The following is a 15,695-nucleotide window of genomic DNA, read 5'->3' on the forward strand; positions in this document are numbered from 1 at the left end:
TTAATTTTACTGTGGCTGGATGCTCATCTCCTTCCTATCCCCCTAGCAGGCATCATCACTCCATTGAGAAAACATTAAGTACGCTTATCTCCATCCAACAATATATGATCTGGACATTAAGAATGCATAAATCCTAACAATAATAGGACCTGTGTTGCTGTGGCAGTACCACACACACACACCACACAAAGACCGATGGTTAAAAAAAACACCCTATTTCCTTGGCTAATGCCCACCTTAAAATACCTTCTGTAGCCAGATTATACCAGTTGGTTACAAAGGAAGTTTTTACTTAGAAATTTCCCTCTTATCACACTTCTGAATAAGCCTTTCTTCACTCCCAATCATTTGTATGCCACCTATTCAAGCAGCTCCGGTGATACACAATATACACCCGAGCCTCCTTCCAGAAGGAGCAAAGTTTTCTTCCACAACGGTAGGAACTTCTTGCGTGGGAGGCCTGCTGCTGGATTTTAAGGCAGCCATGTTCACGTGACAGGGCCGCCAGCATTTACTGAATTCAGACAAGCGCTTCACACGTTTTTTCACTGCTTGTTTCTCTCAGGGGGCAAGTTAAGTCCAAGATTGTGAAGTGTCTGGCGGAAAAGAGGAGGAGGAGGAGCGACCAATATAGTGCGGGAAGAACAGCAGTCATCAGGGAGGACAAGTTGGTGGAGGTGGAGGTGAAGTTGCAAGCGAAACATCACTTGTTGCTGCACCTGGAGCTTTTTCATCAGATGTTCCTCTAGAACCTATCGAGAGGTTGGGTGGGAAGAGAAGGACTGGTATTATAAATAATTCCTGTGTCAACTTACTTACAACCCTTATTTTACTTCATGCTTGACTTTCTTTCCATCCTTGTTACATCATCCCCAACTTAATGCTTTCCAGACGAGATAGACTTCAGTTGTCATAAGCTTCCAACCAACAGGGTCTTCAGGTGAACTAGATGGTGAAATCTGAACTCCCAACACCTCAGCGAAGTGACAGGTTGACAGATGCCTTAACTCAAGGTTAAGTAGCAACCCTACTTTATGTTTGCCACAAAAGCAAAAGGTACATTAAGCTAAGGAATAGTGATCTAGGTCTAGAGCCAGATATTTACAAATTTATATGGCTGCCCAACGCACACACGGTGACTCCGGGCGGCTTACAGAATGAAAATCCATAAAAAAAAATCATCTTCACAGAGCAAGGAGAACTCTCATGCATCCAAGCATAATATTTCGTTTACTTTGGTCCAAGTGATGCAATAAGCCATGTGATCAAGATTTGGGGGAGAAGGACATGTACTTTTTTCACTTAAACAACAGCCCACAGGTGCTCTGAATGTCAGGGAGATGACCATCTGAGACCATTGTTCATCCTGATAAACTAAAAGCAGCTTGATGGGCGTGAGGTGAAATGTTGGAGAAGATTAATAATCCTGCTACAGGGCCATCAAAGCTATTGTAAGGACTGCTGTTTAGGCCTGAGTGTTAAACTTCCTCTGACTAAAGTTTGGTTGAGCCAGTTTGGTGTAGAGGTCAAGGCACCAGGGTAGAAACCGGGAAGCTGTGAGTCCTAGTCCCACCTTAGGCACGAAGCCAGCTGGGTGACCTTGGGCCAGTCCCTCTTGCTCAGCCCTGGGAAGGAGGAGGCAATGGCAAACCTCTTCTGAAAAACCTTGCCTAGAAAACTGCAGGGACATGTCCAGGTAGTCTCCAAGAATCGGACACGAATGAACGGATTAAAAAAAAACTGCCTTAGACTAAAGCTGTGGAAGGACTGTCTTTTCCTCTATGAACACATCCATCCAAATACATGGTGATCAGAGATCAGCTTGCCAAGCACTAGGATTGCTTCACACAGAAATGGGCCCCCACTGTGAAACCTTCCCCAGAAGTACACCTTTCACCTATGCTGTTCACTTAACAACATTTTTCTTTTCCCATGCCTTCCCTGGTTAGTTCTGCTGATCTTTTAAATTCTGATGAGTTTACCACTAATGTTATTGAACAATGCTTTGGCATGCAAACACTCGTGTGTGTGTGTGCCAAAGAGAGAGAGAATTAACTGATCTGAATCCAGATATACTCTTGATCAGGGGTTCCCTATTGTAACTATAGTACTTGTATATCTGACTTGAATTATTCCCATTGTCAGAGACAAAAAAATCAAGAGAAGCCCCTAGTGTATATTCAACACTATCAGCATAATTAACTTTTAAGGAGATTGCAAGGATAAGTTCACCAAATCTGTGATATTTCAGCAACTTTGTCACCAAGATATTACCCAATCTCATATAAGAATGCAGAAATCTTGGTAATTCTCATAGAAAATCTCCTAAGATGTCAGGCAAGAATGCTGAAATATCAGAAATAGACTACAGGTAGTCCTCACTTAACAACCATTCATTTAGTGATGGTTTGGACTTACAACGGTGTTGAAAAAAATGACTTACGACCGGTTCTCATGCTTATGACTGTCGCAGCATCCCCACGGCCACGTGATCACGATTTGGGCGCTTGGCAACTGGTTCGCATTTATGACCATTGCAGTGTCCTGTGATCATGTGACTGCCATTTTCTACCTTCCCGGCCAACTTCTGGCAAGCAAAATCAACAGGGAGCCACGTGATTCACTTAACGACCATGTGGTTTGCTTAACGACCACTGCAGAAAAGGTCATAAAACCAGGTCGGATTCACTTAATGACCACTTCGCTTAGCAACCAAAATTTTGGACCCAATTGTGGTCATTAAGTCAGGACTACCTGTATTTCTTTATATATACACACACAAACAGAGACATGTTTGTTTAGATTCTGCAAACACCATCTGGGGGTTACAAAGACATCCTGTTACACGTAGGCACTCTATGGCAGTGTTTCTCAAACTTGGGAACTTTAAAATGTGTGGACTTCAACTCCCAGAATTCTCCAGGCTGGCTGGGGAATTCTGGGAGTTGAAGTCCACACTTCGTCAAGTTCCCAAGGTTGAGAAACACTGCTCTATGGTATATAATGTCTACATATCTCAAACTCCAGGAGCAGCATCTATTTTGCAGTTCGGTACCTGTGTCCGAGGCAGAGCACTCTCAGCAGGCAAAAGAAAGGGTTCTCCAAGAACTGTTCCCACCCGAGAAGAATACACATGATCCCCGAGCGCCGGGCTCAGGATCAGCGTCAGGTGCACCAGGAGCTGGTTCCGAAAGGCTGCCAAAAGAAGGAGGAGGACACCTAGAGCTGGCTACTCCCACCAAGAGAGATCAGCCACCCCTCCCGTGGTTTAGCTTGGCTTTCTAAGCCTTTTTTAATGATTTAGCACAGAATCGACATACAAAATCCAAGAATAAGGTAAAATAACAATACAACTTCCCGACTGTATTCCCATCCTCTGCCAAAAAATATATTCTACACTGGGGGGAAAAAGGACTCAAAAGACCAAGGCTATAACTACATTTTTTCCCCAGAATGCAATGTTCAAAGTGTTTGGAAATAGACTAAGAAACAACGAAGTGACAGAATATGGATACAAACAGAGGAAGGAGGACTGGAACAGGTAATTTGGGGTTGAATTGTAAGAGAAAAGGCACAGAAATAGCATTAAAATTAAAGAAAGACAACAGAAGCTAAGAGGTACAGGAGAAAAACAAAAAACTTGCCAGAGAAGCCCCATCCCCTACTTAAACGAGGAGATTGTCAAATCCCATTTAGTTCCTGGGGAATCAAGTAAAAATAATAAGTTTCTCTGCAACCACAAGAACCAGAACCTGATTCCAAACTGCACGCTGCAAAGGTTTAACCTGAAGTCAGGAATGCCTGCCATTTGAAAAGAAAAGTAGATACAGATATAGATACCGACAGTAATTGGGACAAGGAACTCTGTTGCTAAGCAACATGGTCATAAGGTGCAACGTCATGTGACTGTGCCAACTTATGACGACAGTTCCAGCAGTTCCAGTTGCCGTTAGGCGAATTCTGTGCAGTTGCAGCATCCCGCAGTCACGTGATCGCCATTTGCAACCTCCTGCCGCTTTCCCATTGGCTTTGCTTCTCGGAAGCCAGCAGGGAAGGTTGCAAACGGCAATCGTGTGTCTGCAGGATGCTGCAATTGTCATAATTGTGAGCTGGTTGCCAAGCACCCAAATCGCAATCATGTGACTGCAGGGATGCTATGACAGTGCAACTATGAGGACCCATTGCAAGTACCCCTCATTCAGCATAACTTCGAATGGTTGCTGAACGAGTGGACGTTAAACGAGGACTACCTGCAATTGCACTTTTCAGGAGAGTTGAACCGTCTACTTTGGGCTGTTGTCAATCACCCCTTAGGTCAATCACTCCTCTGCTCCACAGAGCCTTTGTAACTCACTTGTCACTGGCTGCAGCTGCAACAAGGCACAGCCTTCATTTGAATCTAGCACTTTGTAGTACGTCGCTGTCTTTTTTACCTCCGTTCTTTGGAGGCTCTTACGAGAAGGAGAAGCCACCGGCACCACCTGTAATCCAGACAAAGGTCAGCATTAGCACACTCTCTGGCCACCTAGTAACACCTAACCAAATCTGTGCCCATGGCAGGTAGTGCAATCCCAGAGAGGCGATCCTGGGATTCTTCTGAATCTGTAACCATTCCTGTCCAAAGCAGCAGCTATAAGCCTTCCAGACTCACAATCTAACAACACCCCTGCTTCCCACTGTTATCCCTGTCCTTACCAGGTCAAAGCCATCAATGTTCACCAGCTTGAGGCCTGTATGAATTTCCCCTTCCATAGCTGCTGGAGTCCTGGTGGTCACAGCACTGCAAAGAGAGGGACATCAGGCAATGCTTTAGGAACAATGGGGAAGGCACATGAGAAAAATAAAATGTCCCTTTAGGGAAGCTTTCCTTAATGGGTGCTCTCCAGATACTCGGACTGCAGCTTTTCCAACTGAGGAAACTAATGATTCCACACTTTCCCTCCATCCCCCAAACAGGAAAACAACAGAAAATGTTTTCTCACCAGTATGTTGCAACTGGATGTTTTTTACTCTTACACCGAATATAAAAATCTTGGAGATACCGGGTTGTGTTTGGGCAGCTCGACAGCAGAACAAGTCCAGAACATTCCCTAGAGAAATGCAAAGTCTTTTAAAAAATATCCACCCACTCTTTAACAGGAGCTATTAAGAAATCTTATCCAGTGGACAAACTGCTAAGGATTGGTTTGACACCACTCAACTAATTCACAGTAGTGATGGGATCTCAACTCTGGACATTTTCCATTCTAAAATATAGTCTGAGTTTACATCATATCATGAGTCATGGCTTGCTTAATCATGATTCTGGATAAACCATGACTAGCTAGAACATACTAACCAAATCAAACTACATGGTTTAACATAATACATGAACTCACCTATAAGACTGACAGTCTGTATATTTTCCTATTCTACGACTGCCATTCCACTGCTCCTTTATATCTATATTCTGCTCTAGTTACAGACTACATCTGTGTTTTATAAAATGTTAATAGCTCAGTCCCTAAATGGCTTCTAAAATAAAGAAATCAAAGTATTGTGGGACACATAAAAGACAAAAGGAAAGGGTCATTGTAAACACAAAAATCTACTAAAAATAAAAACCAGTTATGATATTCTACTTCAAAAAGCTGCTCCAAAGACAGCTCATTTCGCAGGCAAACAATTCTGGAAGTACCTATTTCTCAGCATGGGCTGAGCTGCATGAAAAATGGACCCAGGTGTGATGCTGAGCAGAGTTTCTTAACCAGGGTTCCATGGACACCCTGGGGTTCTGCAAGAAGCCACTAGTGGTTCCCTGGGAGATCACATTTATTTTAAAAATTATTTCAAATTCGGGCAACTTCACATTAAAGAGAAAAGTTTCATTCCTTATTTTTAGTTTAAGAACAGTTAATGCATATAAACAGGCCTACACATGAAACAAATGTAATAATTTTTGTAACTTCTGGCCTATATTTGAGCCTGAATGTGCAGGGGTTCCCTGAGGCCTGAAAAATATTTCAAGGGTTCCTCCAGGGTCAAAAGGTTGAGAAAGGCTGCTCCAGAGATTTGCTCAAGAAGTGTGTGTATTTTTATTTTCACACCAGCCCCTTCCCTCTCTCCTGCAGCAGCACTATGCTGTCAGTGAAATAAATGCTTCAGATTCCAATCAGTTGAGTAGAGAGCAGAGTTAAGAATATGAGAAGCAATTCATACACTTTCACTTGGTTGTCTGTAATTTGGGGTTCTGAAAATCAAGAACTTCAATCAAATCAGCTGCTGAATGAAAAAAGAAACAGATGCTTTGAAACTGGAAGCTATTGGAGGGAAATGAGCAACTGAAACTAGCTTTGTAGAAAGCAGAAGGGCCACAGAAATGTTGAGCAATTAGTAACAGTCTTCCCCAACTCTCATCTTCCAGATTTATTGAGATGACAGTTCGTAGAATTCTCATTTGGCTCAGAACTCTGGGAGTGCTACATGCTACTCCGATGCAATCCAGAGGTCTTCAGGTGGGGAAACTATAGTGATCTGTGAATCCATCATTCTATTTCTTCTGGGTAATTGAACGAGGGACAATTCAGTGCAAAACATCTGTTTGCTGTGAAGACTGCCATCAGAGAATGTAGAAAGGGAGAGCTCTGCAACGGAATGGTGCTAATATTCGCTAGCTGCATGGCTCTACTTTTTTATTGTCTTGAATTATCAATACAAAAACATCAAGTTGTTAGGCTCAGAAGGAACAATCAGAGTTTTTTTTTCACCTATTACTTAGGCATAAATGAAGCAACACACTACTGGTTTCAGCAACCACAAAACTGCTCTCTGAACAATTCCTTTTCATTGCTTAAGTAAAAGCCCAACTCCAGGAAAATCACAATGGCAATTAATCCAGATGTTGAAGCTCTGCACAGTGGACACGGCTGTAATATTCCTGTTTTAATGAGATTTCAGTCATTGCCCTCTTGCTGATTATTTCAAGGCATCGTATGATGGTCTACAAAGAAGCATCATTCTTGAAATTAAGCAGGCCTGGAGGCTAGATCTGGTTAATTTCGTGATGGAAGACTGGTAGTATGTGGATATATTAAATCATGACACCCTAATATATATAGCCTATACTCTATCACTTGTACATTTTCCCCTGGAACTAGGATTTAGCTACTTACTTTTCTGGAGCTTTGATCACCTGGGGATCTTGTGGGAGATTTAGTTTCTGGCTTAGCTGTGGTAGGACAGATTGCAAAGTCAGGTCTTCTGACTTGCCTGTTGGAAGAAGAGAGAGCCTATCAACGTACACATTCTAACCAAATCTCATTGACTACGCATGTAAGAGGTCTTTTCCCATACTGGAAGAGGTCTGCTTGTCCTCCAGATTAAAACTAGTTATCAGTTCCCAATTTATTTTAAGAGAAAACCTTTTAGCCTCCCATTTCTCCTAAATAATTTGCAGAACACTGCTAAACAGCCAATAGGCAAATGCTTTCATTGATGTATAAACAACATCTCACCACTTCATTTATAAGAAAAGTATCCAAGGCAGCTATCCCATACCCCATCCAACCACAGAACTGCATACCTGTTACAGGGACACCACAAGGTTTATTAAGGGCCACAAGTGTACCTGAAACACAAAATTGCAAGGACAAGTGGCAATGCGTTCAAAACAATTCCAGAACATGCTTACAGACTCCTCCACAATTCAGAACAATGGCATGGCAGGATTTTATAAGTCCAGGGTTATGGGTTAGGTTGGCTTTTTTGGGAGAGGGTACAGCAGGGCTATCTCATTACACTTTACAGTTCCCATGTTCATTCCTTTCTTCCCATTCTCTTAAATTCAGGGGAAGGAGAGAGACAGAGAATATATAGATACTTGAAAGAAAAACGTACAGAGTAACTCAAGTTGTAGTCTGCCAGTTTCCTATAGAGGTAGTTCTCATTTAGCGACCACAATTGGACTGGCAAATTGGTTGTTAAGCAAAGTGGTTGCTAAATGAAACTGCTTAGATCTTACTTCAGCTTTCCTCTGCTTTACAGACCTATGAAGGTCATAAATGTGAGGACTGGTTGTAAAGTTACTTTTTCATCACCATCGTAACTGCAGATGGTCACTAAATGAGGACTACCTGTATCTATAGAACGGATTCCATTGCAAAGTTTAGAATCCTACAAGTCCAAGTATACATATACAAGATTCAAAATGCTGAACTATGGTTTGCTCACCCATACCATTTACTGAAACCATACTGGCTGAGATCACATAACATAGTAAGCCAAGGTCAAGCCACATTATAGCTTAGCATGATGTTTAAACCAGCTTATATCCCTCCAATAGTCTAAAACAAACCTGTGCTCCACCAAGCAGGAGGAAGCTTGCTATGGTAGCCCATTAGAGGCTCAATAAAACTCCAGTTTACCCACTGGAGCCAAGCAGATGTCAAAAATGACAAGCCCAGCATGAAGGCAAAGGTTTTCTGTTGCAGTTCCTTAGCAGCTGGGTATTACTTTGGGATACTTCATGAAGGCTCTGTACATTGTCTTCTGCCCATCCAAATCTCCTGCCATTTGATTTCACGGTTTGCCCATAAACTCCAGTTCAAGGGTGATCAATCAGGCCTTCCGAATGTTGCTGGGGTCTACTTACCATTAACCCCAGCTGGCACACTCAGTTAAGCAAGATAATAGGAATCTGAGTTCAGCAACCTCTGCGGGGTTCCCTACCACTGGCTCAAGAATTATGAGACAAGATACATACCATCTGCATGTACAATAGATGCTTCCAGTAGTTTCAACAGTGACTTAGGCTCCAGTGATTTTAAGGGTTTCAGTAAGCTTGTTTTATTGGGTATTTCTCTCATTGATTTCTCCAATTTTTTTTGCTTCAGCAAGTGATACCTAAGCCAAATGAAAATTATTTTTTAAAAAAACCATTGCACTCTATAGCCAGCCAGCTACCATCTTCATATTAATTCCCATTTCTCCAGCAATGTGATTTTGTTATAAATATCTTACTACCACTAGATATTCTAGGCAGTTAAAGACTGGAATTATGCTCATCAAAAGATTCACAAAAGATAACGAGGGGGAAACCTGTGGCACTCCAGATGCTGCTGTGCTGACAGCCAGCACAGTGAGTTGTTTGGAACTGCAGACCAGCAACCTCCAAAGAGTCACAACTTCCTTCATTACAGGTAAGAGATCAAGCGAATGGATGCCCAGAGGAGGAAAGGCGTTTTAATGAGAATACAATAAATGGACAAGGACTACCATGAAGGATCGTTCCATGCTAATTTTGAAGCAAAGTTGGTGTCATTGACTTCCTCTGTCTCCAAATTCTCATAGGGCAACTTGGTGTTTATATGCAGTGTGGCTGGAGAGAGAGAGCTCTCTAACCTGCTGACATGAACACATTTTAGAAACATCCATGCTTAGAACTGGAAGCTTAGATAAATCACATGGATTGCTTCTCTCCCTCCAATTTCAAACCAGATGATGGAATGGACTGGATATAAATGCACCAGTCACTCCACCAGTTCTGCTAATCACAACCCTGACGCTCCCCTTGCTTTCCCAAGCCTCAATCCTTTCCAGATTCCCCTGTGCTATCCCCGCTATTTTGCATTTTCTCAGAAAGACGTTCAAATACAGCTAAAGCCGTTCAATACTTCCCTCGCTGAGCTCCCAATCTTCATTCACGAGTTTATTTGGAGAGACACTAAAAATAGCTGAATATAAATAGTTTCTCATTTATAAACCTGGTGAAGAAAAAGCTATCCTGTACATGCCTGTAAGACCAAGGCTTGGTGCAATAAGCAGGTTGTAGATGAAACCCTAAGGAATGCTGGCTCGAATGATCTCTGCAACACTCTTCTTCTAATAAGGGAGCTTCCAGCCATTCAGGCAGAGCTAACTCCCGCCCTTGAGGTGCCTCCGCGCGTCCCTCTTTGTGAAAAATGCAGGCACGGAATGCAGTCACTGAAGAAGCGATACTTCACCCCTCACTGCATCTCTTGCCGGCATGAGTCACACCTGTTGAGCTGCTGCCTGCCACGCATCACACCGACAGAAGCCTCGCTCGAAGGAGGCGAATGAATTATGGTACGAATGGCTACAACTCATCTCCCCCAGGAGTTTGACGGTCCGCCGGGCTTGCAAGCTGACTTTCTTACCAAGCCGGTGGGGTGCTGAAGCGCGCGCGCGACCTGCCGCGCGCGCAGACCAGGTGGCGGAGGACAGCCCGGAACATTCCGAGTGCGCGGCGACCTGCACGGAAAAGTCTACTTAGGCGCGCGTCTGCGTAACCCAGTTAGGAGGCACAGTGGCTACTGGGAAATGTAGTTTCTCGCGAGAGAGCAAATGCCGCAGAGAGCCGCCCCTTTCCCCTCCTAAACAAGGAACGCCCACCCGTTCGAGGAACAGAACATCCAATGATTGAAGTACAAATTCGCAGAGGGCGGGCCCCAAGAACAATACGTTAACTCACGTTAACGCATGCGCTCCTCGTTCGCTCTTTGCCCTTCGTGAAGATGGCTTCGCGCGCGGGACCTCGAGCCACGGGAACCGACGGCAGCGACTTCCGGCACCGGGAGCGCGTGGCCGAGCATTACCAAATGAGGTGGGGGTGGGGTCGCGCTCATGCACCCAGTTAGGAAGCCAAATCGTTTTTTTTCTGTCTCTAACGTGCATGTTGCAGCATCGGGAGCTGCTGCCCTCCTGCCTCCCTTGTCTGATAGGTGCTCTGCTGCCGACTCGGCAGGACGATTTTCGTTCGCTGCTCCTGCCGTTCATTGAATTGGTGGCTTCCTCTAAAATGAGATTTAGCTAGTGCATTTTCCGCTCCGCCCCTACATATGCTCCTTTCTCCAAAGGAAAAGGCGGGGGTAGCATGCTGCTCGGTTGCATTTGAATAATGATGTTTAACATGCTCATTTCTCCTTGTATTGCTTGCTTGTCCTCTACGTTACGAGCCTCTGATCCAGTGTTTCTCAACCTTGGGAACTTTAAGATCTGTGGACTTAAATTCCCAGAATTCCCTAGCCACGCATGCTGGCTGGGGAATTCTGGGAGTTGAAGTCCACAGGTCTTAAAGTTCCCAAGACTGAGAAACACAGTTCTGATCGAAGGAACTGGGTTCTTTTATTGAGGGTATCTACAGAAATACACAGCAGGTGGTGGCGGCAGCATCTAACTGCCCTGGATGAGCTGGAAACAGCTGAACAGAATTAGTTCTGGAGTGGGAAATGACCAGGACCTCTCCGGGCTGCAGACCAGCCTGGGAAGTTGAAAAGATTCCAAGTAGAAACAGTAGCAAATTACTCCCCCGTTATTGCCCAGATAGTTCTGTGCATGTGCTTATGAGGTGAGCTTGACTGGAGGAAGTCTTTGCCTATGAAATGCTCTTGGAAGGGTTGAATGAGAAATTTCCTTTGTAAACCAATGAAGCCAATTCTCTAGAAGAGAGTTTCTTGGGAAGAAAAAAAACCAAGGAAAAACAAGGGCTGGCAAGAATCACCTAGACAGAATTTCAAATGGAATAAATCCATTCAATCCAGCTAATGCAGTGTCTTCATTTTCACCACCTTTTCAGTGCTTGTTTCAGAGAGGTTGGCGGGAGAGAGAATCTGGGCCTCCTGCTTGGATGTTGTTAAGCAAGCCCTCCTTGCTTTCCCTTTTCTTGAGCATTGTCCTCTGCTTTTTGAAATAGGGAGGATAGCTGTATTAAAATATCTTTATTTGCAACCATAGGTTTCAGCAGGGTTATTGTTTTTGTGCGAGTCAGTTTCGATTCCTGGCAGCTGTCTGGACTAGTCCCTGCAGTTTTCTTGGCAAGGATTTTTTGGAAGTGGCTTGCCCTTGCCTCCTCCTTCCTAGGGCTGAGCTAGAGAGTGACTGGCCCAAGGTCACCCAGCTGGCATTGTGCCTAAAGAAGGACTAGAACTCACAGTCTCCCAGTTTCTAGCCTGGTGCCTTCACCGTTACAGACCAACTACTGCTTTGCCCAGTCAAGCAAAAAGCTTCATCTCTGATGTCATGAGTCTAGCCAACCGATCAAAATATTATCTGGTACTTAAGCCCACCTTCCTTGTGACTGTTGGTTAATTGATAAAGGAACTGACTTGTTTTTACTAGTGGTTGAAAAAAGAATTATATAGCGGTAGCTGGAAAACAAAAGATGAGTTCTGTCTTTCCAGACCTTCAGCATGGGGTTGACTTACCAGATGTTTTGATGGGCAGTGTTCTACTATATCAGAAAATAGAGGTTTATCATAAGCTTGCGTGTAACATAGATGTCATAAGGTGGTTGTTCTTGGCAGGGGTGGGGGTGAAGAGCAGGGTAAACATGATTTAAATAGCAGAAATTTAGTTGGTGAAGGTTTTTCCATTGCAACATCATTACAATGAGAAAAACAGTTACTGAGTGTTTGCTTGTTGTGCAGTGATAGAAGCCCTGGGGCTTTCAGAGGAAAAACATTCTCATGAGTGCCTCTTGACCTTTCTTGTGGAACAGCTTTCCCCAGGTTAGGACTACTTTGCTTCAAAGAAGCAAAAGTCTGTCCTGTAGTTGAGTAGGTTATGAAACACCCATTAGTGTTTGTCTTATTAGCTGCCAGATTGTCTGCAGTAGCTGAATATTTTTAAAAAGATTTTACATGAATTAAAGGGAAACACCCACTGTAAATAAACACCAGCTTTACTTATTTATGATTTATATTCAGCTTTTTGTACTGGAGTTCAAGGCGATGTACAAAGTGTTCCCTCCTTCTGTTTTTCCCCCACCACAAAAACAACTCTGTAAGGTAGGCAAGGCTGAGAGAGAATGGCTGGCTCAGAGTCGCTCAGGGAGTTTCTGTGGCTGAGAGTGGCTCTCCCCAGTTGTCATCCAGCCCCTTAACCATTATACCACACTGACTCATTGTCAAGCAGATATTTACAAGAATGTCTGGGAATTCTTTTCACAGTCTTAGATAATAAAAATGGTTGGATGGCTGCAGCGCAGTATTTTATTTGGGAGTGTGCTGGCTACCAATAAAAAGGGCAAAATGAAACTGAGTTGGTACAAAGCATTCATGGAGACTAAGGGAGGTTGTAGAGAATAACATTACAACATCGCTTTCAACTAAATGGATTTTTCTCATTGCCCTTGGCCAAATCCGCTGTAATAGCTGTTTTGTGAAAGTGCTTACAACACCCTTTCCGAGTTCCAAACAGTATCCAGTTGCTGAAAATATTTAGCTATCCTGCCATGTCATGTCATTCATATGGTACGAATCTAGACATGAGGACAGAGATTTAATATCATCTGGAATACATTCTAACCTGGTGCCCAAAGACGTTTAGCTTCCTGATTCACCATTTCCAGAGGCCATTGGGTTGGGAAGACTGGTCAGTTTCTTGTTTCCAGTTTTTTAAATTCTGGCCACTTTTAGCACAGGATCAAACTCACCAATCCCCACTCAATCTTTTCTCTGCTTTCCACAGCGTATCTCTCAAGTCTGAGATTAAGAAGTTGATCTACATGCAGGTGGCACTGTGGCTGTTGGTGGCAGCACAAATGTGCGTAGCTCACTTCAAACTTCTACCCCATGACAAGGTGGCCATGCCTTACCAGTGGGAGTACCCATACTTGCTCAGTATCATCCCCTCACTCTTTGGCCTCTTCTCCTTTCCCCGAAACAACATCAGCTACCTGGTGATTTCCATGATCAGCACCGGCCTCTTCTCGGTGGCGCCTCTCATCTATGGCAGCATGGAGATGTTTCCGATGGCTCAGCAGCTCTACCGCCATGGCAAAGCCTACCGCTTCATCTTTGGTTTCTCTGCTGTCTCCGTCATGTATCTGTTGGTAGTGGTGGCGGTGCAAGTTCACGGCTGGCAACTTTATTACAGCAAAAAGCTATTGGACTCCTGGTTTACCAGCACCCAGGAGAAAAAGAAGAAGTGAACAAGGGGTTGGGCATTGCATGCATCAACACTCTCTTGGACTGAGGGGTGGGAAAGAGGGAGAGACCTCCTTCAGGAGAAGTGGATGGTGCTCTTGGGTTTCTCTCTCATCCTTATGGAACAAATGGGAGATCCAGGGGTTCCAGCTGAGCTGAATGAACATTGAACCATGCTTGGTGGTTTTCCAGCTTGTGTGACCTAAGACTGGGAGTTGTAGGCTGGGGTAGTCCTGCTTTGGAAGGGATTTAGGGGACCCTCCTTCCAAAGGAGAGGCAACTGATACCCTTTAAAGCAGCGTTTCTCAACCTTAGCCACTTTAAGAAGTGTGGACTTCAACTCCCAGAATTCCCCAGCCAGCATGCTGGCTGGGGAATTCTGGGAGTTGAAGTCCACACATCTTAAAGTGTCTAAGGTTGAGAAATGCTGCTTTAGAGAGATGCTTTCCTCACTTGGCTTAGGCAGATGAGACTTGCTGGAGTCTCCTGATAGTTGGAACAAACCAATACTGAGCTATGCCATGTGCACTTTAAAAGATTCACCCTTTGCACCATCTTGAATTACGCTGTGAACAATTGGAACCTAGTAGGAATAGGAAAGCAGCACTCAGCAAGGCCATGAACCCCATCCATCCATCCATCCATCCATCCATCCTAGAACTCCCACTTCAGAATATTATAGGGCCCAACCCTGTCAAGAGATGTTGGTTGTTTGTGGCCATGCTCCCAGGAGCAGCTAAGTTTCCTTACCCTGGTGGTAAGGGCTGCCACCCAATGTTACTCTTTCTCCAGCCCTATCAACAGGGGACTGGTATGCCAAGTGCTGAAACTTGCTCTGCTGGACTGCCCCTCTGAGCTTGATTTGTTTTCTTACCCCATTGCCTGTCCACTCTTTTGGAGTCCATCCACATTCCAGAGACCCTTTGCCTTTTCTGCAAGCTGCCTAGGTGTTCCAGGAATGGCTGCTGCCCATCTCTGCTCTCATGCTTGTGAACCAAATAAAGTGCTGTCTTAAAAGTCTTCCTCCTGGGTCTTTTGTGGACAGGAAGTGGGTGGGTGGGGCAGATGACAGCAGTTATATATGGTGTGCCTTTCTTCCACTCTTGCTCCCTAGCAGATGGTACTTAAGTCATGCTGCCTGCCATTCATGCTGGCAATAGCCACTGGCTGTCAAGACCAAGAGCCAGCAATAGCCCAAACGTTTATGAATTTGTCTGCATAGTATTAGGGCAGAAAGCCCTTTTTCTGTTGAGGGTTACAGGTAACCTGATGGGCACTGCAATGGAAAAGGCTATAGTCCTGCTCATCAGGTTGCCAGGTAAGGAACAGGTCTTGAGGTGTATCTATCAGCATATATTTAAAAACACACCATGCACATATATACACCGTTTTTCTTGATGGCAGCCACCAGATTGTACAGATGATATCGCCTCTCCAGAGGAAGGAACAGCAGAATAATGACTGATTTTATTTTCCTTGGGAGGGGGGACAAGGAGGAGGAAGAATGACTTGAAGAAGCTTAAAATTACTGATTTTTCTTTTGGCTTCTGACAAACACATTTACCTGAAGGAAAGGGGTAGTGTAAATTTCAGGCCATCTAAGTTTTGATAAGATTGCCACTTCAGTGGGTCCAGCCATCTGTAGGTTTACAGAATGACCCATTAATGTGCTTGATTTTTCTTTCTTCTGTGAAACTCTGTGTTTTTGACATAATGTTTAATACCACCAGCATTAAAAGGCCTATGAAAATCCTGCCTTGAGGAAGTCACATA

General features: G+C 44.1%; 2 protein-coding genes across 3 annotated transcripts; one reads left to right on the plus strand and one right to left on the minus strand.

Annotated features, from left to right (window-relative positions):
• Positions 1-233: 233 nt before the first annotated feature.
• RPUSD3 (RNA pseudouridine synthase D3) lies at positions 234-10,277 on the minus strand. 2 transcript variants are annotated; one of them, XM_063291430.1, is made up of 9 exons: positions 10,155-10,277; positions 8,741-8,880; positions 7,562-7,606; positions 7,152-7,248; positions 4,983-5,090; positions 4,696-4,780; positions 4,355-4,481; positions 3,056-3,195; positions 234-752 (listed from the first exon to the last, which is right to left on the minus strand). In XM_063291430.1, exons 1-9 carry the CDS (start codon positions 10,229-10,231, stop codon positions 546-548), a joined length of 1,026 nt encoding a protein of 341 aa, XP_063147500.1. In that variant the 5' UTR covers positions 10,232-10,277; the 3' UTR covers positions 234-545. The 2 variants fall into 2 exon arrangements, with proteins under 2 accessions (XP_063147500.1, XP_063147501.1); XM_063291431.1 differs by having other exon boundaries at positions 10,015-10,243.
• A 224-nt stretch (positions 10,278-10,501) lies between these two features.
• On the plus strand, positions 10,502-14,942 carry JAGN1 (jagunal homolog 1). Its single transcript, XM_063291432.1, has 2 exons — positions 10,502-10,600; positions 13,465-14,942. Exons 1-2 carry the CDS (start codon positions 10,512-10,514, stop codon positions 13,925-13,927), a joined length of 552 nt encoding a protein of 183 aa, XP_063147502.1. The 5' UTR covers positions 10,502-10,511; the 3' UTR covers positions 13,928-14,942.
• Positions 14,943-15,695: the final 753 nt, after the last annotated feature.

Source organism: Candoia aspera, chromosome 2 (genome assembly GCF_035149785.1).
Source record: "Candoia aspera isolate rCanAsp1 chromosome 2, rCanAsp1.hap2, whole genome shotgun sequence".
Taxonomy (NCBI): domain Eukaryota; kingdom Metazoa; phylum Chordata; class Lepidosauria; order Squamata; family Boidae; genus Candoia; species Candoia aspera.